This window comes from Choloepus didactylus, chromosome 5 (genome assembly GCF_015220235.1).
Source record: "Choloepus didactylus isolate mChoDid1 chromosome 5, mChoDid1.pri, whole genome shotgun sequence".
Classification (NCBI taxonomy): domain Eukaryota; kingdom Metazoa; phylum Chordata; class Mammalia; order Pilosa; family Megalonychidae; genus Choloepus; species Choloepus didactylus.
The window spans coordinates 29,972,699-29,997,935 of record NC_051311.1 but is presented as its reverse complement, the minus strand read 5'-3'; the positions used below and the strand labels follow the sequence as shown (position 1 = coordinate 29,997,935).

The following is a 25,237-nucleotide window of genomic DNA, read 5'->3' as shown; positions in this document are numbered from 1 at the left end:
ATTAAATGAGTTAAATGTTTGTAGAGCTCTTAGGAGTGTGTCTGGCTGCTATATAAATTAAATTTAAAAAAATACTTTTTAACGTCTTATTTTATGCTTTTCTGTAATCCCCTAACCTCCTTGTCCCCTCCCATGGAGGTTACATTTTATTTTATATTATTGGTTTTCCTTTTTTTTTTTGCATGCATTCGGTAGCTCTGCCTTTTGCGTTCAGAATAATATAAGGATCTTAGAATGTGCTCACCCTGACCTTTGTTTTAAATCTCTAGAACTTTTGTCTAGGTTTGTTTTATAGCCTCCTCATGTTGATTATCATTTCACAGTTTTTAAAATCACTTTTTTTTAATAGTCAGTGGTTACCTAAGTTTAACCTATCAGTTTTAACAGTGGTTTTGTTGACCAGTGCTATGTGTATTCTACTTCTTCCTTCTGAAGTACTTTACTAAAATACATTAGTTAGAAATTCTTTCAGTGAGGATTAAACTATGTCTTTGTTTATCGTAAAATACCATTTTGGTCCTTACTCCTGATGATGATTAATCTTAGTATGCATTTGTGTATTGATAGATATCTAGGTTATTTTATTTTTATTTTTTTTGTAGTTTTGAAGAATTTTCCTTTGTTTTCTGGCCACAGTTCGTCTTATCTAACTAACATCTTCTTAAAAGTAATTAGTCTTTTCTTTCTGGTTATTTTTAATATCTTGAATATATAGGTTCTTAAGCTTGCTCAGACTATTGTGCTTTTTGAGTCTGCAGATTTGTGTCTTTCATCAACTCTGGTACATTATTAGCCAGTTTCAGTATCATGTCTCTATTTTCTGTCTGATCTTGCCTTCTGTGTTTCTTTTGATTTATGTTGAACCTTCTTGTCATTCTTGTCTTCTTGTTCATTACTCTCTGTGCTACCCTGGATAATTTCCTCAGGTCTAACTTCCAAAACAACAACTTCCTCTCTTTAGCTGTATCTAATCTGCTTTTAAATTTCATTGGCTGTAATGATAATAATAATAATATTAATACTTAATATTATTTTGGTTCTTTTCCAAGTAAGCAGATTGTCTTTCCCCTCCCTTCCCTATGGGGCTTCCTTTCCTTTTATGTAACACAACTGTTTTAGGCATATTTTATTATGTTCTCATTTAGGTTCTTGGGGGTTGTGCTAATGCTTACTCATACTGCATTCTTTCCCAGTATTTTAGCTCATCTTTGGCAGGGATTGTGTATTCTGTGGGAATCTTTGTGACCTGGGTTTTTGTGATATTTCTCCTACATAACTTTGTTTTATTGACCATCCTGGGATTAATATTTGTTAATTTTAGAGAGCTTGGATTGTTGAAGGGTAATGAAGATAGTCAAAAGTTTCAGTTCTGCCGTGTCTGAGGCTTTTAGGGCTTCAGGTTCTCAGTGGTGCTTTTCTTCTCTCTTCCCCTTTGCAGTTCAGTGGGAAGTTTTTCTTGTCTCCCTTTCTTGGATTTACAGCCTTTGAGGAGCTACAGTTTACATAAGGCTCTTTTGAATCTTCCCTCTTCAGTAACCCCATTTTATCTCATAATGACTGCTTTTGCTTGTAATTCTCTGTTTCTGGCACCTGAACTTGTTATCTCTATCTTGGGAGCTTAGTTGTTTCTTGAAAATGATTTATAATTTACCTAACATGTTGTCTTAGGAGGTTCTATGTTAGATCATTGTGTAGTGTTTTTGAATTATCTCTTGGTTTCAATTACAAACTCTGCTTGGTGACAAGCAGATTTCATCTTGATGTGCTTCTTCCTAACCTTTTTATATAGTAGTTACTTTATGAATGTTTAATGAGTGTTACACAGACAGGTACACACACATGCTCTGAGTCATGATGTAAAATGTTTTTTTTTTACCATGGACTGTTCCCCACAGTTGGAAAGTATAAATATAATAAAGCTGTATCTTGTGAGAAATGGAGTAACTCATGGTTGTGGCATTATTTAACCTCAGCATTGTTCAATCTCAGCAACATGGTGTATTTGCCTTAAGAATGGGTTATTGTCTTAAGTATTATTTTACATTATCAGGATATTCCTTTTGAAAATACCTGAAAACAGGATGTCTGGGAAGACTATGGATAACCTAACTTCAGTTTTTGGCCAACTGGCTTGTTAGGAGAACTTGCTTTGCTGAGTGAAGTTACTTGGCTTTGTTGCATGGAGTAGATTTGTTCTATGCAATTTCTTGATTTAATAAAGTGACTTAGCTAGTCAAAATTTAAAAAGTAAGTTGGTTAGGAGACTTCACATCTTAATACTGCTGCTACTACTTGCCAGTGTTTAAAGAACAGCAGATGTGTGGTTCCTTCTTTATGGGACCAGAGGCTACAGCCTGTATTATCAGTGGTAATAAGAGAACTACTTTTTTGATTGTATTACCCTGTGAAGTAACAAGATAATTTAACCCACCAGGGGTGAAGCAAATTTCTGATGATAGTTTTCTACTGAAGGCATAATCTGTAGGAATAGCATGTAATTAGTATTGACAACAGGAAAATACTGCTTTTGTTTGGTAGATAGAGAATTTGAAGCCAGAAGGTAAAATTAGAGTAATAGTTTTGTAGTCAAGAAGCTTCCAGTTTCTCTCCCAGGAAGAAGAGGAAGGGGGATGTGTGGGAGGGCTTTTTCCTGTTTGATAATGAGAGCTACAGAAATTTGAAAGAGTGGCTTTATGTTCCCATTTTAAGTTTCTTGAGGGCAGGGACAATGTGTTCATCCTTGCAGCCCTAAAGTCTTGCCTAATACCTGGCACATGGAATGCTTTGAATGGGTAACTGAAGATCTCTGAACGCTGCCTGTGTCTAGGAAAACAAGATACTCAAAATGAGCCTGTCAGTTAGTGATCAAGTGAGCAGTGAGTCTGTCTGCCTCAGAGTCACCTGTTAGTTTTATTTAGTTTAGACTATTAGGCTATTTCAGAGCTTTTTATATTTATTTTTTTAAATATCAAGAAGAGGCTTAAGAGTATGAGTCTCAGAACCTGTTATCAGACAAAGCCCCACCCTGACAGAGCTGGTAGTTTGGCTAATAAGAATTATTTCTCATGTAGATAAGTAATGCTGAGATGTGTTGATATTCCCACTCTTCCATTTTCTGCGTTCTTCCCAGCCCCATTATTTACTGAAACTTGGCAGTCTTGTCATTGACCAAAGACTTTTAAATTACAGGATTTATTCCAACAATCTGTTAAAACATGGTGGATTACTATGAAGTTCTAGGCGTGCAGAGACATGCCTCACCTGAGGATATTAAAAAGGCGTAAGTAATTTTATTTTCAGAATAATAAATCTGTGCAATTCCTTGGTAATTGGATAGTATAACCTTTTATATTGCCTATTAAAATGGTTTTTAATGTATTTTTACAGTCTTTGAATACTCCATAATTTAATTTTAACTTTAACCAGAGCAATTAACAAATTAACATTTGCATTGTCAAGCCTAGGCCTCACCCTTTATTTGTCAGATGGGAATGAAAAGTTAGTTTACTCTGTTACTTTGCCTTTGGGACAGTAGTGGATTCTATTTCTGTTTGAAGAGATGAAAATAATTACCGATTATATGAAATAAGGCAAAAAAGAACTTGGTACATTGGGCAATAGTTGACTTGGCACTCTTAAGCACCATTTCTCATGGTATGGGCCCAGAGTATGGCAATCCTAACTGCCTGGTATTGTTTAAAAATCCAGATTGCTGGACCCTGTCCTAGAGCATTTGAATCAATACCAAACCACATTAAAGTGTGAGAATATTTTATTGCCTGTTCCATGTTAATCATTGTGATCAGGGCCAGACTGATGTGAGGTGGGCAAAGTCCAGGTCACAGAGGTTATGTAGCTGCTACCCCCAAGCCCCTGTTTTTTGTTAGACGCTGAGAGCCTTATATGAGTTTGTATCATAGATCATGTGCTTTCCTTCCATTTGAGTAATACTCTTACCTCCTGATTCTACAGCACTGGTATGTGAAGTCAAAACTTAAATCTAAAGGCTAAGATTAAAAGATGTTTGATATTATTTACATATTTATTTGTATATTCTACTTTGTATATTATTCCTAACACAAGGGGCGTATGCACTAAAAAGTTATCTTAGCTTCTTATGCATTTCTTAGTTTTCACATAAGGCCACTAGATAATTGGTATTTGTGCAAATTAATAAGTTATTTCCCGTTTCCCTTTAGTCTTTTATATTGACTGTCATTTTTGGTTGAGGATTAATGGCACTTTTAGGAGTTTTGGTCTACTACTGCATGTTTAGATCCACAGTGATATCAGAATAACATACTGTTTGAGCATTAGAGATTCCAGCTTTAATCAGTGTAGCTTCCATTCAGAAGTCGTGGTTTTGTTTTAAAATGATGAAAATTAAATTGAACCATAACAGCTTTACATGTCAGATTTTTATTCTGGTCCTAGATTTCAAGAGGCATGCCCCCTCTTCTTTTTGCACTGGCTCATAGGTATATGTGGCTTATGTTTTGCTAAATAGTAGTAGAGTATTTCTTTTTTCTTCTTTTTGTTTTGTATTTGCAAACTTGCAACTGTTACATTGGAAACCTTGTAACATACCTTGGTCATCAGATCTTTGTAAAAGTCACTGTTTTAGATGCTAAAGTCAGTGTTTTAAATGCTAAAGTGTGGATCTTCTTGATTCCAGGACAGAGATGGCTTTTTGAAATACACTGTGATGAGTAAAAAATGGGGACAAAAACTAAATGAAAAATATGGTGGGATGGGGGGTATGGAATGGTTTGGGTGTTCTTTTTTACTTTTTATTTTTAATCTTATTTTTATTTTTTGGAGTAAGGAAAATGTTCAAAAATTGATCGTGGTGATGAATGCACAACTATATGATGGTATTATGAACAGTTGATTGTACAGTGTGGATGACTGTATGCTATGTGACTATATCTAAATAAAACAATTAAAAAAAAAGAAATACACTGTGATGCTTTACAGTGTTCTGTCAAATGATTTACATTTGCTACATTCATGTATTAAATAATGGGGTGGATTAGGAAGTACATTCCTGGAAATTGGGAAATAAGGAGTTTATTTAGTATTGATTTTAACAGTATTAATATTATTGATCTCACCCCTTTTCAGCTTTGAAGTCATTTTCATCCTTAACTGTGTTAGTTTCAAAAGTTGGTTTCTGGAGTTTCAATATGATAACACCTTTTATTCTTTTCAAGATACCGTAAATTGGCACTGAAGTGGCACCCTGATAAAAATCCTGAGAATAAAGAAGAAGCAGAGAGAAAATTCAAACAAGTAGCTGAGGCATATGAGGTGTTATCAGATGGTAAGTAATACAGAATTTTTTAAGGGCTGTGAGGGTTGAGGATAATAGAGAAGGTATTAGAATCATCCTAAGGACTAGCAGAGTATGTACAGAAGTCTTTTGACATACCTTTTTCCCAACTGGATTTTGGGACTACTGAGGATGAAAGCTTTTTACTTTACTTTTAAAGAATTGAGTTTCATGTTCCTGCCAGCCATTCAATACAATTAACTATGAATATTGTGGAGCAACTTAGTTTCCAACACTTTTTCTTAGGAATAGCTATTTTAAAACCATTCTTGATATACTTTGGTTTGAGGAACTAAAGAGGAGATAAGGTCACAGGTTTCTTAGTCACTGTTTATGTTGGTGGTGGTTGGTGCACACCTCCCCTCCCTTTTTTGGTAATGTTTCATCTGCTAACCCATTTTCTCCATTGCCCTACTTAATACTTTGCTAATGTAGTGATTTTTTGCTATTTTTTTTTTGCTATTTAAAGGTAATTTCCTTTCCCTTACCTCCACCCCCTCCTCCCCATAGCAGTAGTACCTGTTGAATTTTCAGTTATATGTGAAAATACTTGATTGGAATTTCATTGACAGCTAAAATGATCACCCACAAGCAATTTACTCAGACCAAATTACAACTACTAAGCATCAAGGAACTTACATATGAAATTTTTTTTCATGGTCTTTAATAAAATTTAGGGATTGTGTCATATAACCACACTGATATCATAAAATGTTTCATGAAATGTGTTGTTACCAATTTGTTGTAACAAACTTCAATTACTGCTAACCCAAGACTTACCTTGTCTAATATTGAAAGGTAAGAGAAAACTCCCTGAAAGTATGATTTTTAAACAAGATGTGTTATTCTCAGACTTACTGGTAGGGCTAAAGACAGAAATAGGAGGAAAGTTCATGAAATAAAAGGGAATAGGAAGTTGAAAAAAAGCTAAAACATGAATTGATCCAGTGGTGATTTGTCAGAAACATTTTTGGAAGTACCAGCCCTCATTATTTTGACTAAGTTCCTCAACCTCTGAGCCTCAGTTTCACCTGTACTTAAACATCACAGGATTAATGAGATTGTGTGGCACTTTTCAGCCTTTGAACTAGGCTTCTTTTGATAAGTATGGTCTTAGCACAGACTTTGGGGAGAGAATAAGCTTTAAAAAATACTCTCTGGGAAAAGACCTTCTAATTAGTTCATAGTAGGAATTTAAATCTGCATGCAGAAATAGATCCAATCCTGTTTTGAATTTACCAGTACAAAAATCCTGTTTTAACCCCCCCAGTTGAATCCTATATAAAACAACCATCATTGACCCAAAATAGCAAATGAAAGATTTCAACAAAAACATAATTAGATATGTCTACAAAAGCCCACCCTCATTTTCTTATCTGAGGCACTTGTCTTGAATATCCTTAAGGAAGTTTCCCACCACCAACATACTGTACATGGTTAAAAGTTTTCACAAAGCTAGAAAGCAACAAAACCCTGTCCAAAGTCATTGGCAAATTAGACAACCACCTCTAAGGTGCCACATTAGAGGGGTAAGAAAGAAATTAAGTTGTCATATAGTCTAGCTTTGGATCATTTAGAATTTTAAAGTTTGATACATGCCATTTTCTCACTTTTTATCTTTACTAAGTAATCATCAATATACCATTACATTCTTGGAACACACTTAAAACTTAAAAGTTTACCTTTTATTAAAGTTTTTTTAAAAAACTTTATTGTAGTAGCAAATATACAACTCAGAATTTCCTTCAACATAGTAGATGAGAAAATTATGAGGTGGATCCTGACTCTGTTTCCTGTACACTCTAGTGCCATAATTTGGATGAAGTCTTTTATATCTGTAAAATAAATAGGAAACACTAGCAATTCTAAATAACCTCTTGCTTTCAGGCCTTAATTGTACTTTGAGGTGGTTAGTCCTTAAAGTCAGCACTTGTGAGAACTTCATTAGGCTTTTTGGGGAAACAGGATCTATTTTAAATAAAGACAGATTTTATCCCAGCTTGTGAGGTGAATTATCATAGCTGAAACTTGAAAGCTTGGTGAGATTCACCCTGTGTGCAGAGCCCTTATACGAGTCATATAAAAGCTTTTTGCACCTCTTGCTGTAGAGGTGTTGTAGGGTGATGATTACTTGACAAGAGTAGTCTGTGTCTTGACAAGTTTCCTTATTATGACAGAGTGCTCACTATATGGCTAAGGAAACTGCTCAGAGTAATTTGCCAAAGCCCTATTAATAAATGATAGGGCTGGGTGAATCTGTCCAGTGTGCCTCTTAAACTAATGTTTTTCTGTTTTATGTCAACCAGGCTTCAATTTGAAATCCTGCTAATCTGTGTTAAATGGTGCTGTTAATGGTTATGTTGCCTTTCCCCTTGGTGTATGCTCTTTATTAATGTGCCATTATATGAGGCAGTAAATCACAATAAAACCAATGCATATTTTGTTTTGAAAGTAAGGAAATAAGGAATTGAACATCAAGTTCAGATTAGGACTTCAAATCTTTTAAGTATGTTTTTCCCATCACTAGGTCTAGAGCATAGTTACTGAATATTAAAGTCTGATCCACCAGCCTAATTCCATGAATTAGGTGAAAGGTTAGCTAGTTATAAATCTGCAGTTTCATGGTGAAGAAAAGAACTGTGTATGGGTATTGGGGTAGGGAGAACTGTGGGAAAACTGGAAAAATACTGGCAATGCTTTGGCAGGAAGTAATACTAGATGACATAAAACTGAGTAAAAGCAGAGGTATTTAAAAGATGAGACCAATTGACTGGTTACAGGGAATAGACACTTGATCCAAATGTATCTACATATAGTCACATAATAGGTCACTATTTTAAAAATCTTTTGATTTTAGAAGGAACCCCCATGTAACCACCACCCAGCTTCAACAGTTACTAACACGTGACAAGCCTTGCTTTATGCACTATAACATTATCCCTCCTTTCATTATTTAAAAGGAAATCCCAGTCATCTTATTTCATAAATAACTTGTTATGCAAATCATATTCATTCTAAACTCAAGCACTGATATTTGAAATCTCTTGAAAATGTGGACTTTAAGGTCTGAAACTGTTGAGCTCTTATTACTAATAACTCAAAATTTTAAGAATATCATCTCAGATTTCTGAAGATTGTTGAATCTCAGTGGTACTCTCATTTGTTGCATGCTGAAATAGTATTTCCAGATTTAAGAATTTCATGCAGCAATAACGTATTAAAAATTGAGAACTAAACTGAAGCTTCATATTTGACAGAAAAGAACCTTTAATAAACTATTATAATAAATATAAAATCGGCTTTCCTCTCTCTCTCTTTTTTTCTTTTCTTTTTTTTTTTGGAGGGAAGGTATATTTTTCATGTACTGTTAGGCAGAGTCTAACCTCATCTGAACTGTTCCAAGTTATCTTCAAAGGTACAATTACTGTTTTATTAGGACTGTGGTTACCAAATACTGGTTTTAAATGGTTTGCCTCTAAACCCATTTACCCCATAAATCCTTTTATTTTCAGTGCAGGATGTTGCAAAACTCAAAGTTTGGGGGTACACATGGCATTATATTAAAAATGCATATATGTCTAAAGAGGGCTACATTTTGGTTTTCTTTTATTCCAGAGTGTAAATAGCAGGACCTCCAATGGATAATAGAGTATTATCATCAAACTTTCATCTCTTTGTCAGCTTCTCAAAGGGTGATTAAGCTTGTAGGATTTATGTTGGGCCCCTTTTCCTTCTTTTCTGGCTTTTAGTGTATTTACTTTCTACTCTTATTCTTTATTTGGACTTTGTAGCAAGAAGATAAACTTGCAGTGTTGAAATAGTTTTGTAACTTTGTAATGTGATTTTAATGTGGTATGCCCTGGGCTCTGTGGGGAGGTAGAGTGAAATAAATGATCTAGTGAAATAGTTTAATGTCTATAATAACTTAAAAATTTGTAATACTTCAGAATTTTGTCAGAAGTTTTTGAGAGGTATGTAAGAACCCCGCTACTATCTTTCCTTTGAAATTTTTAAGATGAGGGCTGACCTAACTCCTTAAAAGTTGGTTCTTTGATTTACGATATAGGAAGTGCCTTTCTATTGAATTTTGAGGAAAAGACTTAACTTTGCTTCAACTTTTTTTTTTTTTTTTTTTTTTAATTTATAGCTAAAAAACGGGACATCTATGACAAATATGGCAAAGAAGGATTAAATGGTGGTGGTGGAGGTATGTAAATGTTACTAAAAGTAAACTTGGTTTTCTCTTTGCATATTAGTAGTGAGGGGAAATAATCTGGAGGTATAGCAGTCTTGACAAATCAGTTGAATCTGTCCAAATTTATCTATTTATGAATTGTGGATTAGTGAGTTCTCATGAATAGAGTTGTATTTTGTTGCAGTGAAATTACAGGTGCAGCCTATAGAAAATGGTTTGAACTGGGGGTGGGGTGGGCAGGGATTGATAGCATTTTAAACACCTGTTGTGAATCTAGAAAGTATGCACTGATGTACTTTCTATAGATATAATTTGTAGCTCACTATATTATCGTTTTGTGAGTTTATACCTCTATACCCCTGGATCAGTACCTGATGTTATTTCAAAATAACCAAATAACCTTAGGGTTTAAAAAACAAATTCTTCGGCTCCACCTCTAGTGATTAACTTAGAATGTGGTGATAGAGCCTGAATATATGTATTTCTGATGAAAAGCTTCCTTGATCTGATGCCCAGCCAGCTCCGTAATAGATATTTGGAAATTGTTGCTCTGAAACATCACTGGTAGCAGAGTTGCAACTTCTGCTGCAATCGTTGGAAAGTTGTATGAGTGAATATTTATATACTTATTTTTCTGAGGCCTTCATAACAAATTGTTTTATTTGAGTGTAGTATTGTGTGCCAATTACAAATTTACAAATTACAAAAAGATATTAACTGACAGAAATTGCTTCTGTTAAATTCAAGAACTTTGAAATCTAACCCCCGGCACAAATGGTTTTAATCAAAGCAAGCTCGTATTTTGCTTTTTAGAGAGCTTCAGATTTAGGAAATAATTTCCTTCTTTTAGGCAGTGATTTATATAATGTTCTCAAATAATTGCCTACAAAACATCAGAATTCACAAGTTAAAAATTATGCTCTATTTGTATAGGTGGAAGTCATTTTGACAGTCCATTTGAGTTTGGCTTTACATTCCGTAATCCAGATGAGGTCTTCAGGGAATTTTTTGGTGGAAGGGACCCATTTGCTTTTGACTTCTTTGGTAAGTTGCCTGTGTAGTTCTTTCTTCAGTGTGTATGATGGGTCCGTGACCTACAGAAGGACTGACGATGATTTTTCTGTTTAATTATCATTGTATCTTGTCATTAAACTTTGTGTTTAGGTAGTCTGGGAGTTCTAAAATCCTTTCTCACCCTTCCTTTTGATGAAGATTTTTCTGAAGTTATCTGTCACATTGAAAACAGTAACAGTTTTAAAATCAAAAACAATAACGGATTTAACGTGTTCTTTCTCTTCACTATGTGTTTGGCCCTAATTTAACTTCCTTTTCCAGTCTCAGATAAGAAAATGGTAAGGACATGGATGCTGGTTGCTGTATTTCTTGTTGAACATTGATTTCTATGTGAATTTGCCATGTAATATTCTTACTAAAATATTAAAAGCATCATAACAGGTATTGTTCAGAATATGTTTAATCTAACTTTTTCTGATTGTGTTGCACTATGACTGTTGAGTACACAATTTGTGAGAAGAATGGACAGCTCTGGAGCAAGACGAGAAATATTCTTTGATATAAGTATAGTTTTGTTAATGGAGATAGTGTATTAGCTGTTGTTTCGCAGGTAGGAAAATGGATTCTCTCATCAACTAGACCTCTTATTTCTAATGCCTAAGTTGTGATATATGACTCAGATATAAGCTGATTGTCAGGAATTCTTGTTAGCTGTCTGATCTTAGAGCTTCCTTTCATGTTTTCCTCTTGAATATTGAGACTATCAGTGTGTTTAATGCACTGAATGACTAATGGAAGGTCAGGGTTAAAACAGATCCTGCTGTAGCCATTTTTGTCTTGGCTCATTGAGGGAGAAACACATCCTGTGTTTACCTCCTTCATTTCCTGGAGCCTGGTTGAAGAGACTGAACACCATCTGCAACCCCTCAGGAGGGAATAAAGCAGAACAATTCTGTCTACAAAGATTACAGGGAAAACAAGTGGAACTCCCTCCTGCCTGTAGTAGGCATGAAGAAGAATTAAATCACCACTGTATCTGGTTGGTGTTAGGTTTTTTAAATGGTGCAGTCCTTGAGTTTATCTCAGGATGAGGGTTAAAAGATATTTTCGTTGTTTATGGCATGGCCTGACTTTTAAAAAAAAATGTTCCTTACTGAGGGAGGGAGGGACTCCTAGTATATATTAGCTTTTTCATTGACAAATATAACCATTAAGTAGAGAACATTCAAATTACGGAGTGAAAAGGCTGTAGTCTTTTCTTAGATGAAGATGTTTTTTCTTTAAATTTATGATTAGCATAGAAATAGGTATTGAGAAGTGTTCCCGTAAATATTAATATGTAAAATATAACCATATTTGTAACCTTTATTAATTGGCATTTATGGATTGATCTTTCTTGTCTTAAAAATTACCTCTGTGTCTCATTATAATTAGCAAATTTCACATTTGTTTTGAGGGGTGGCGTGAGGGGGGAATTGGGTGGTATTGAAAATCCCATGTTTGGATAGTGTGATTCTCATGGTGGCCAAGGAGGGATTGAAGACCTTATCCTCTCTTTTTATCTTGGCTTCAATTTTAGGGTACACACCTTAGGAGGAGTGGGGTCAATAGAGATATGAAGCAGGCTGATTTGTTAAGGTGCTGTTTACCTATGAGACTAAGGCCAGACAATTTGAGTGTTTTATGTGACTTTTTTTTCTTTTTAAAAGCCCCCTTGAGGGACTGTGGAAAAATGTGGAAATATTAAATTTCCCCAGCTGGGGAATTTCTGATGTTCTCGTAAGCATTGGGGACCACCAGCTTAGTGGGTTGAGGAAGCTTGTTACTGCAAAGGAGAGGCTAAGCTTACTCATAATTGTGCCTAAGAGTCATCTCCATAGGGCCTCTTTTGTTGCTCAGATGTGGCCTCTCCCTCTAAGCCACAGGTATACTCACTGCCCTCCCTCCTATGTGAGACACAACCCCCAGGGGGACACGACCCCCTGGCAATGTGGAATGTGACTCCTGGGGATGAGCATAGACCCTGCATTGTTGACTGAGAAAGCCTTCTGGACCAAAAGGGGGAAGAGAATTGAAACAAAAAGAGATTTCCAGTGGAGTTGAGAGGTCATTCTGGACATGACTCTTGTGTGTTATATAGGTATCCCTTTTTAGTTTTTATTTTATTAGAATAGTTGGAAGGAAATATCTGAAACTGTTGAACTGCAATCCAATATCCAGTATCCTTGATTCTTGAAGGCAATTCATACGGTGTGACCGTGTGAATATGAAAACCTTATGACTCATACTCCCTTTACTCAGTGTATGGACAAATGAGTAGAAAAATGGGGACAAAAAGTAAATGAATATGGAGGAGGGGAATATGGGATGTTTTGAGTGTTCTTTTTCTTTTTCTTTTTATTCTCATTTTTATTTTTTGGAGTAATGAAAATGTTCAAAAATTGATTGTGGTGATGAGTGCACGACTATATGATGATACTGTGGACAGTTGTTTTACACTTTGGATGATTGTATGGTATGTGAATATATTTCAATTAAAAAATAAATATTTTTAAAAGTAAATGAGTTGGGGAGGAGGGGTATGGGACGTTTTGAGTGTTCTCTTGTTTTTATTCTTATTTTCATTTTTATTTTTTGGAGTAATAAAATGTTGGGATATTGTGTTGAATGCACAACTGTATGATGAAACTGTGAACAATTGTTATACACTATAGGTGATTTATGGTATGTGAATATATTTCAGTAAGATGACATTAAAAAAAATGGAAGGGGTACTCAGTGACTGATTTAGTCACTGCCATTTTTTGTTTCCTCTGGAAACAAATCTGACAGGCCAACCTTCCTTACCAAAAATGAATTTCTTTGAACAAATCTTTCTAGAGTAAAGATGGTCTGTCATTAGTTCTGAGTGAATATAAGTACATTTTTACCCACTCTTAAGTTGTTTAAACTTACTGCACTTTATATTTGAAACTTCCCATTTTTAAATAGTGAAATTTGTTTATATAAAGGAATCTTTATGGTCATGTATATTTCACTTGGAAGGATTGTAGATTGCAAACATAAGGCACATTTTGGTGGAGAGTTCTTTTATATCTACTCAAAAGTCTTACTGTAATTCTAGACTAGTAGGCACTCAGTTTTAGGTACTTGAGATGCTCAAATTTCACATTTTTAAAAATAGGTATTTCCCATATTGACTTTTGTTAGTTTGGCAGTGATACTTTTTTAATCCATTCTTGTAGGTGTTCTAGGTGACTTCCATTTTCAGGCACTAAGGATTTACACACAGGAAAAGAAGCTGCTCCATGGCTACTACATGTATGAAGTAACTGTACAGCCTCCTGGTGGTATGTTTAGTGTAGATTTTAGTGAATTTAGGACTGGGGAATTTCTTCTTTAACAATTACTTAGTTGATGTTTATGAGCACTCATCTCAAATTTATTCAGCCTATTTATAATGTCCACGTAGTATAGCAAATTGTTTTTTAGGTTTAATTTGTATTTAGTTTTAATTTGTCATAATTTCAGCTGCTTTTCCCCCTCATGTTCTGCTTTCCAAAAAAGTAGCTCTAAGTCTATTATAAAATATTTCAGAGCTCTCTGCTTTGTAATTGCTGGAGTATAGAATCCTGTGTCTTATTTCAGGTTTCCCAAATGAAATGGGAAGAAAATCCAGGAGAACTAGGGAAAGAATTTAGATGTGAAAGCTGTGGACAGACTGTAAGCAGTTCTGTGTCTGAGCACCAAGCTTTCCAGAATTGTTACATTATGGCAAAGGGTCTCAAATTCCTTCTAATGTTGAACCCATCCTGGGAGTATTAGAAACACTCCCAAAAGTGGTAGTAGAAGTTTTTTCTAAGACTAGCACTGATTACTGGCTCAGAAATGTAGTATATGTATAATCAAAACTTTTGAGGCCAGCTTCCTTCGTTTAACTTCTTTCTGGATGGATATATGAATCACATAAAAATGAATTTACCAGAATGTTAATCAGAAAAAGTTAATAGGGATTGCACTAATTTGAATTGGGATGTTCTCTTTGTTTATATTTATAAGAACCCTAATTCAATTAGTAAAAATGATGTTCTAAGGTAGAAAAGTAACTGATATTAGTAACTTTTCATCCCATTAGAGACATAAACCATAATTACGGTTTGAGAATATTGGGCATAACTTAAAATTTTTATATATTTGTTTTCTTACTTTGGGAAGCCAAAACCTAATAAAGTTTCCAGAGAGCCTTTTCATTCTAACATCTTTTTCCTTCATAAAGGCAATAAAATAATCTTGTAAACCTTTATGAATGAAAAATTAATGTAGCAGTGGAGGAATGTTAGGTATATACACCAAAGGAAAGCAGACTTTTGGAGGGAAGTGTAATTTAATTGAGAGTGATAATGGTTTTAAGTTTTTCTGAGCCATGATTTAAATTTTAACATGCTCTCCCAGGGTTCGAAGAAGTGATGAATGAGGAGTTGGAGCCTAGTGAAGAATTAGATCAGCCCAGTTTTGAGGAGAGAGTGGAAGACATTCCAAGCGAAGATAACAGTGAGGTTTTGGATGTGATATCCAGTGAGGAGCGCTTGATGTCTTTAGTGAAGATGAGCCAAGTGAAGTCAATAGCCAGGGACAGGGCGAAGTTCTTAGTGAGGAATTGGAACTTATATCCAGTGAAGATGAAGCAAGTCGTGGGGATGCGGATGTACTCAGTGAAGAATACGAAGAACTGCTTAGTGAGGAAGAAAACAGCGGGGCCGAACTTGAGGCACTACTCGTTTAACAATAAATCTTAAAAGAAACTACCCTGGTTCTCTTTGTTATAAGAAGTTTTAACTTCTATAAAGTATATCTAGAATAAAAAAGTTTCTTATACTAGTGCAGTGATACTTTACTTGGTCAGATAATCTTTGCTATCTTGGAGGTAACTGAAGGAACAAAGAAAGTTCTGGGGGAATCCCTTGACACATTAAATCAAATGTTCTATAGGTTGCCTTTCACTGAGATGCAAGAGCTTGCATATCTTGAATACAGTTTGGTCTTTCTAACATAGTTATATTTTTTCCCCTAGTCTGTGCACCTTAGAAGCAGGGAATTTTGAAAGAAGGAGAAACCTTTGAATTTAGATATGCTAAGAAAAGGTGTAAGGCATAATGGTTTAAATTAATCCAACAAATGCATCTGTGACCCTGAAGCTGGCACTTATTATATACTACTATAATGATCTGTGTTTGTAATGGATGTTTCTTGATTAAGGACCAAATTTCTTATCCATACATACAGATACACAATTTAAAAGAATGCGAGGAATAAGACTTTTAATAGCCATATAAAAATACACTAGACTGGTTTACAGCTAAAATTATTAAAATGAAAACATTTTTCTTGTAATCTGTAAAACCTTATTTCAAAACATGGTAATGAAAGAAAGAAAGAAGAAGGCTGGTAAGTATTTGCTTTCGCTTGGTTTCTCTCCTTGTTTTTTCTCATGCTTGACTTCTGGTGGGATTTTCTTGGAAAATTATAAACCAAATTAAGATATGGTTCTCTGGACATTTGAGAACCATATTGTTTGAAAGACGGTGTTTGAAAATACTTCATTTTCACGTAATATTATGTTGGCAGATGAGGGTGGTTGTTTATTAGTGATTCTCAGGTTCTTTTTTGTTTTGTTTTGTTTTTTTTTCAGTTTTTCAGTATATACTTAATGATTTGAAGACATATGTTTCCTCTGACACTGCACCTCTCCATCTCCCTCAGATGGGGAGAGGAAATGGGTTTTTGAAAAGATCATTGTGAGAATTGTTTTCTTGGCAATGAGAACTGTGTTTTTGACCACCCTCCCACAGCAGTCGAGATTTTTTGTGGTGTGTGACTCGCATGTAGTTTTGGAAATCAAGCTCTCAACCAACCCTACACTTAAAAGTTTTTATGGCATTTCCTGATGTATGTTATTCTTTTTTCCCCCAAAGTGAAGGAATCACCTTGTCTAGTGGTTGGTTAATATGGATTTAATGGCGTTTGCTTGGTAGTCACTTGGATGAGAATTTTAGGAGACCTCTATAGATTTTGCTTATCATCCATTTCTCTTGTGGAATTTTAGTGTCCCTGGTGAACAGCTGTAAAATAACTTAGTTCAACCTGCTAAGCTTGAGAGAGTCAAGTACTTGAAAGTTAGATAAGATATCCTGTGGTTATTTACATATACAGTATGTGTGAAGAGTTGTTTAAATCTCAGATCCCAGGAACAGTTTACATTGTGTTAGGCCTTTTGACAATTTTTTGTGAACACTGGTATTTATTTTTAACTCTTCTTGTTTGTCTGTTTATAATCCCATCTAGATTTAACAAGAAGTACGGTGTCTGTGGGAATGATAAGATAGAAGATATGATGGTGGGAAGATTGAAAAAAGATAGTGGCATTCTTGGAGTAGGGAGACAAAGGACACTCTTGAAAGATACATTATCTTAATTGTTTTCCTTCTGTGAGGACAAGTTATTCTTTTGGGAATGACAATTCTGATTCTTCCTGACTGCAAGGTTCCTCATCTAAAACCAGACTTCTTTTGATACGTAAAATAAGATAATTTGAATACAGTTTTGTTTTAGATTCTTGATTTTGGATGGATTATTGCAAGTATTAGAAAACACAGTGCTCTAACAAGTTTTAGGATGTAGATAGAAATTACATTTTAAAACCAAAAAAAATTGCATGGGAAGTTGAAAATGATGTCAGTTTAAACAAATATTTGTTACAAACCTACTATTTTGTGCGGGGCAGTGTTCTAGACACTGATTGAGCAGAGCAGTGAGGAAGTATTAAAACAACATCCAAACAACCCTGTTCTCCCGAGGCTTGCATTTTAGTGTGTGCTATGGTTGTGTTTTTAATTTGCTGCCATTTCTTTTTATGTCAGATCCTTTCGGATATGTTATTTTCTACTTCTGAATATGTAAGAAATACCATTAAAAAATTTGAGTTGTGGTAAATAAATATCTCATTGTTACTGATAACTGGATTACTTGGGAAATCATAGAAAGTGCTTGGCACTAGCTGCATTTGGCTTTTGAATTTCAAGTGTCTCCTCTTTTCAAAGGGTTGCTTTAAACTAGTGTTGAGGACAATGTTTATCTTTGCTAAAAATACCCATGAAAAATTTTGTCATGTTGTCCTTTTTAATTCCCTTTATTCAGTGTGCCTGGGGTATTAGTAGTGTGAGGCTGTGAAGAATGAGGTAGTTGGTGCCTATAAATTCTTAAAGGGGATCTCCTTTTGACTGAAATATTTACTTGGGATGGTTGGGGAATGAATGGTTTTTAATAAAGATAGTTTAGCTTCTGTGTTTCCATTAGTTGTGAGGATAAAACATTTGATATAAGCTACGTTCTTGTCATTGTTACGTTACTGTTCTACCAGGTTCTCACTCTTTGGAAATGTATGAGTATAAACATCTTTCACACTTCCTCAGTTTTGTTTTTGTTTCATAAGGCGTTTTATAAGTAAACATTTGCCTCACATTTGTTATATGTGTTTTGTGCTCAGTTTTTTTTCAAACCATTTAGTTAATGTATTTTATTGTCATAGGTTTGATATTGTTAACTACAGCATCTTGCTAATATTTTGGTTTCAATTAAAGTGTCTTATTAAAATTTCTAAAACAAAAAAAATAGTATCTGTCCTTTTTAAACTCAAGGAATAATATATAACTATTGTAAAAATTTGGAAAGGCAGAGGTGACAATAAAAGTCATCTTTTGTCCTGCCAGAAATTGAAAGCCCATTGTTTACAACTGAAATATCTTTTAAAAAGTTATTTGTACTTAGACTTTCTGCCTTTTTTTTTTTTTTTTGCTTAAACTTAAACTCAATAAACACTTTAAAAATTGCTGCATTTAATGTGCTCTCCATTTAACTGCTCCTCTGTTGGATGATTAAGTTAGTTTCAGTTTTTCACTAAAAAGTGCTTTGAATTCTTAGAACAATAAGTTATTTCCATGTTTGACATGAATTGAGTTTGTGAAGTAGAATGACTGGGTCAAAAGGCTTGAAGGTTTTTCCCTTTTTTTTTCTTCTTCTTTTTAATTGTTTTTATTTTTGTGGTTGAAGGTTTTTAAAGCTCTTGGATGTATACTGCCAGATTGCTTTTGAAAAGGGCAAAAACCAGTTAACAGCACATGATAGGAAGTTTTTACATAAAATAAGGACTTGTCTAATCTTACCAGGGAACCTAGCTACATCATTGGAAGTACGGCAGTTATTTTCTTTCTATTGAATGTGTTTCTTAGCTTGGTCACCATATCTGTTCTGTTATAAATGTGACTTGAAAAGCCACTAGTTTTTATAACATACATTTTAAACCAACTTTGAAGTAACTTGCTTCTAAAGAAGTTGATTTTATAATTATGAAAGTTGTTATCTTAATTTAGTTTAGAGCATAATAATTACTATTAAAATCACCTGTTTAGTAGTGGGATCTCACAAGGATGCTGATTTAAGATACATCCAAAAGCTAAATGCCTCCTTAACATCTTTTAAGGATGTGGTTGCCATATGAACCTAAAGAAATTACAACCAAACATCACATCTTTATAGCAGTGGTAAAACAGTACGGAAGGATTCAATGTAAATACAGTTTTAGAATGTGATTTAGGGGTTCATGCATGTAAGGCTGAACTTGGACAGTTTAGTCAAATTCCTTTTAATGATTACCTTGACAGGGAAAGTAAGGATTATTGCACAGTAAGTTTTAACTATTTGTAATGTTTCTATTCCTTAACCTGGGTGCTAGATAAGAGTGTTTATAGAGAGAGTGATGATCGATCCATTATATAGAAAACGTTTAATCCACTGGCAGAATTGGTGTGTAGTATCATTTTCAAGTCCATAAAAAGTTTAGATTTTATTTGAATTACATCGTCAGTAGCCCCTAGAGAAAATTTTTTTGAAGTTACTAGCGTTAGATAAAAGTTATGATTTTATGTCTTTCTCCTATTGTTTCTTACTTTAAAATATAGCAGTCCACCAGGAAGACCTGCTTATAAAGTAGCTTATATATGAAATTTTGTTTTACAAGGGTGGAGTTTACTGTGGAATGTGGAGTTTGCTACCAATAACAGTCCTCATCTTTCTCTGTTATTCTTACAAAAATCTCCACAAATGGAGTTACTACACTAGGTTTTGCTCTCTACATTAAGTTTTGTTGTTGTTATTTTTAAAGTTTAATTTCCCTTTTCTTTTTTTCCCAGACACTAGTTTTTTTTTTTTAATTTTGTTTTTTGTTTTGGTTTTTTTTGTTCCTTTAGTTTTTAAGGTCTTGGTTCCTTGCATGGGCTTTGGCTGGTGAAGCTCTGAGGCAGCGTCCATAGGTCTAAATTGGGGCGAGGGTATTCGGGCCTTCCAGGCTTTAGAAAAATGGTTCCTTGCCTTGCTGTGAATGGGGTAACTCACCCGGTGATGTAGTTTTACTTAGAGCTTGAGAAGCTTGTAGGCCTGGAAGATGTTCCTTCTACTTGGTCTCTTCCGTTTTCGAATGTCACCTTCTCAATGGCCTTATCCTTGGGCACCCAGCAGGCACAATTCATGCAGCAAATAGGCTGCTCCTGGCTGTGGCCCTTTTTGGCATAGCCATTGTTCTTGGTCATCTTGAGGCGAGCACCTCTCTACATCAAGTTTTCAAGTGATGGGCGAACTTTCTCCTTCCTTTCTGTACTCTTTTCCAGCTCTTTTAACAAGTTATTAATGACCAATTTTTCTAATGGTTCTTTCCTCATTCCCCATTTCCTTGACCTAGCTTTAGATATATCTGACTACCCGATTTTCATTCAAAATAGTTCTGTTTAAAGGGCCAAGTTTATGCCACTTCTCATTCCCTGCTGCTGTTCTGAGCTTTGCTTAACTTTCCACAGCCTTTGGGCTTTCATTATTATTATTCAAGGTTCCTGTAAAACCAATGTTTTCACCTGTTAAGACATATTATTTATGTAGATCATATTATGAATACTGTCTCCTTGCTTCCCCTCGGGCTCTAAACCCTCCACTTTGTTCTTCATAACTTTTCAGGTGCCAGAATCAACATTAAAGTGCTACCTTCTATATGCCACTTTAATCTTTTGCTTTCTGCCATATAAATTCTCTATTTTTTGTCATGGATATCTTGTCCTTTTTCCCATATTTTACCCATTCATCACTCGTTTTTATTTTGCACAGATCCCTGTTTCCCTGAAAAAATGTAGCACTTAATAATTATGTAGAACTTAGGTAAATAAAAAATATAATAGTTTGTATAATTTATGTTTTTAGGAAGTACATCTTGATTGATACCAACAACAAAGAAATATTAAACTCAGTGCTAATCTTATTTTTCTTTCAGGAGCATTTGGTATCACCAGTGGCAATGTGATGTTTACTTGTGTCAGTAATTTTCTGTTACAGTAACTTGAAGCAGAATGTTATGTTCAACAATTAACATTTATTCAGATTTGAATCAAGTAACTTTTTTTAAAAAACTTCTTTACAGCAAGCCTACAGAAGAGAGGAACTCTTAAACATCTTTGACCAAGATTCACCAATTATATGCAGTTTTCCTTCACTTGTTACCCATTCTCTATTTGTTAATATATATGAATGTTAGATGAATCCATTTTTGCATTTATTTATGAATTACTTTGGAGAAGGCAATTCAGACTTAGTGGACTACAATTTAAGTGTGCAGCAGTCTCAAATTTTGTCAGGAACAGTGTCTAATAAGACTTTAAATGAAAGATTAAATTAAGACATCTCTTACCAGTGATCCTGATTTTCATATTTGTATATACACTGCTTTTTAACAGTGTGGTTATTTCATAATGTATTCTAGCTTTACTTTAATTAAACCAGGAAATAAGACTGGGGAGGTGATTTTTCAGTTACTTTGTAGAAAAGGTACTTAATTTTAACTTTTTGATAACTTGTGCTAAAGGAAATAGTGTTATAAGACATTAACCTATTTTCTCTTACCTCAGATCCCCAGTGAAATCAAATAAACTTGAATGAAGATATTATAATATATGTATTTGTTTGTTTTTAGAAGACCCATTTGAGGAGTTTTTTGGAAATCGAAGAGGCCTCCATGGAGCCAGAAACAGGGGCACAGGATCTTTTTTCTCTTCCTTCAGTGGATTTCCATCTTTTGGAGGTGGATTTCCTTCTTTTGATACAGGTAGTAAATCCCTAGAGTTACTCTCCTATATCTGAACATATACTTGTGCTTATAAATAGAATATTCTTTTAGTTATGGTAGATTTGAAGTATGTATTTTCATCTTGGTAGAATAGCTTTGTAGATTTGCCAGTTTTATTTTTATATATACAAATAAGTGTGTAGTACCCTACATTTCTTCCTAATCTTCCTAAGGTTTTTACTATTAAAGGATAATATTTAAATGAATTCTTTGTTGAAAGGAGTAATGTCTATTTTGGGTAAATAAGAAAAATAAATAAATGAAAAACCCATCTCTACTTAGGCACTACATCTTTTTAACTAGTTAAAAAAGGAAATATGTAGACACATTTAGTATCCTAGGAGGAATGTATTGGAAGAACACAAGGTAATGGAATCAGGAGGTTGGGCTTCAATACTGCTGACTCAATTTAAGTGCTGACCTCTTGAGTCCCAGAATTTTCTTCATTAGTGAAGAATGATTATTAATAGCTGTCCCATTGTACACATGGTTGTTAATTTATGTAAAGGCAGTTTATAAACTAGAGTGATAAGCATATGTCATGATGTAATTGTGACATTCTAAAGAATTAGAATCTTGACTTACCACCTCTATTTCTTTGAAACCAGTCTACTTCCCACTTAAGTAGAGGACTGTTTTTTTGTTGTTGTTTTTTTTTTTAATTTTGATCCTCTCATTTTTATTTTGAAGTCTCTGGTGAGAATTGGTAATGCTTGTTGTACAGGATGCCCTCTTCATAATAGGGCTCAGAATATTGTTCCCCTTCAGATAGCATACTAATAGCTAATAATTAGTCCATTTGATTGAGTTTTAATATAAAGGGCAATTTTTGACATTTTTCCCCAACAAATTCTTTGATTAGATAGCGTGTAATGTACTAGCAGCCAGTTAAGGGAGAGTTAAAAGAAAGGATGATTCCCCGATGCCAGCATAGGTAACTGAATTCATCTGGTTAAAAATGTCAGGGAAACAGTATTTCATTTAAGAAGTGTCTGCTAGCAAATGAGGCATGGGCTTGGGGGTGGAAGTGGTCTATATCTTTAAGGAAGCTTTGTAAACTATGTGAATTCAAGCTCACTTTAGGACTGCGCTGTCAAATGTCGTAGATGCATAATTTCTTCAGATAATTTTTACAGTGTTCTTTATAAAATTCTTAGAGCATTTTAAATAATTTTTATCCCCTTTGATCACAATGTAAGGAGAAGGTAAGCAAGTTGGATTTACTGTTAAATGGTGGTGAAGTCACTCTGTTTCTCAAAGATAGAGATAAATGTTGTCATCCCACTACCTCTATGATACATGATGCCAGGTATCATCCATAAATAAATAGGGAGAATCTTTCACATGTTGAAAGTTACTGGCATGCCAGTAATACCAGTAAAGTCCCACAAAACACTGTGGGACCTTAGAAGAGACAGAATATGACTCGAAAGTAATAGCTGATTATTCTCCTCATCTGTTTCCCCACAGCACACGTTTAGTAATTCAAAGGAAAGTTAATCTTGCTTTCCTTTTGTAGTAGTGCAGCTTATACATTGTGTATTGTGTAGTTTGATCCATTTTTTGTATGGTTTGTTTGTTACTCATTGGTTATACCTATTTCTTGTATCAGTTTGTTGTCTACTATATTCTGAAACTGTTTTTTTTTTTTTGCATTGAATTAATATTTTGATATTAATCTCTAATCTTTCCTGTTTTTCTTTAGGATTTACATCATTTGGTTCTCTGGGGCATGGGGGCCTTACTTCATTTTCTTCAACATCCTTTGGTGGTAGTAGGATGGGCAACTTCACATCTATATCAACTTCTACTAAAATAGTTAATGGCAGAAAAATCACTACAAAGAGGTATGATGGTTTTATATATTTTAATTAAGTAGGTATGATTCATTGATGCCACATTTACTCTGCATGTCTGCCAGTGTCAGATATAGGGTATACATTAAACCTTGGCATCATGAGAAACTTAACATCTCATTTAGCCAGAGCAAAAACCTTTGACATTTGCTTAGTGTTATTTATTAGAAATAATTTTTATTTAGATCCATATTTAATGTGTAATAAGTTTTCTTGGCTTTGTTAGAATAGTAAAATGGAACTTTTAAAAATCATTACAGTATCTCTGCATGTATTTAGTATTCAGCTGTAGAATATTTGAGACAAAATTTGTTAGAATACTTCCGTTTCTTAAAAGAAAGATCCATTGTCAGCAGGTTGACTTCAACTGTTTTTCACCCTGAAAGTTAGCTATTCAGTCTGTCTGTTGCAGCTATTTCCTTTAAAATATTCCTATATATTCATACATATATTTACTTCAAAAAAAGGTTTTTATATGAATTTTATCCTACAGGATTACTGAGAATGGTCAAGAAAGAGTAGAAGTTGAGGAAGATGGCCAGTTAAAGTCCTTAACGATAAATGGTAAGGAGCAGCCGCTACGCTTGGATAACAAGTAATTCAACGCACGCATTTAACAGAAATGTTAAACTATAACAAGCACCATTTGAGGATTAACAGGAACATTTTTTTGAAGATTTCAAACGAACTCTACTTTCAGTATAACTGTACCTAATCTAAAGTATTTATAAACAGCTCATCGGAGCACCTATTTGTCATAGACTTTTGAGTTGATTGTTGGGACCACATTGATAGGACCATTTTTTCTTTTTGTCTTTAAAATTGTTGTAAATTTCTGTATGCACTTTGCTTTTTTATTAAACTTAATCCAAGGTGAACCGTGATTCTTTAGTAGTGCTAGGACAAAATTGTACACTAACACCAGCATGGATCTTGCTCTTTCCATTTTGTTTGAAATGTGAGCCAAGTAGTTTCAGTCTGCTGTGAAGTTAACATTGCCAGGATGAATCTTCTACAAAAATAATTTTTTTTTTTTCAGTATTTAGTAGTGAAAGATATTAATACATTAATGGTGATACATTTCTGGTTTAATATAAACTAAGGATGTTTTCTAGTCCTGCATGAATGCTGGCAACTTAGTAAGTTTTGACGATTGTTTAAATATGTAATGTTAAGCTTAGGTTTATAAAAAGTAAAGCTGGTAAACTGGGTCTTTGTCATTTGCTTAAAAAAAAAGAAAATAAATGCTAATGTGTTTGGTGCATTCTTTCATGAATGGAATTTGTAGCCTTCTTGTGTCTGTGTATGATTTTGTGCCTGGGGTTCCAGTGTCCACTTAATTAGCATTTTATTCTATTCAACATAGGTGAATGCAGAACTTAATTTACATGTAGACATTTTTTTTCAATGTATTTGGAGAGTATATGAAAATTTTTCTATTTATGTTAAGTAACTTAGTTTATTGAGCATTTAATTATGGTAACATTTGTAAAGGGGAAGGAAGAAATAGTTACGCAAATTTTCATTTTGAAAGTATGTTTTAGTGTTTTTAGGATATATTATTTGATGTAAGCTCATTCAAGGACAGTATGCATGGTAGATTTATGGATTGATTTAGATTT

At 34.2% G+C, this 25,237-nt stretch overlaps 1 protein-coding gene across 2 annotated transcripts in view; it reads left to right on the top strand.

Annotated features, from left to right (window-relative positions):
- Nucleotides 1-25,237, top strand: part of DNAJB6 (DnaJ heat shock protein family (Hsp40) member B6) — a 92,439-nt gene that overhangs the window by 19,168 nt on the left and 48,034 nt on the right. For both annotated transcript variants that reach the window (XM_037835723.1, XM_037835722.1), the window contains exons 2-8: nucleotides 3,190-3,280; nucleotides 5,214-5,323; nucleotides 9,480-9,539; nucleotides 10,461-10,571; nucleotides 21,607-21,738; nucleotides 23,465-23,606; nucleotides 24,109-24,179. In XM_037835723.1, coding sequence (XP_037691651.1) covers nucleotides 3,216-3,280; nucleotides 5,214-5,323; nucleotides 9,480-9,539; nucleotides 10,461-10,571; nucleotides 21,607-21,738; nucleotides 23,465-23,606; nucleotides 24,109-24,179 — 691 coding nt within the window. In that variant the 5' untranslated portion in view covers nucleotides 3,190-3,215. The remainder of the gene's footprint in view (nucleotides 1-3,189; nucleotides 3,281-5,213; nucleotides 5,324-9,479; nucleotides 9,540-10,460; nucleotides 10,572-21,606; nucleotides 21,739-23,464; nucleotides 23,607-24,108; nucleotides 24,180-25,237) is intronic.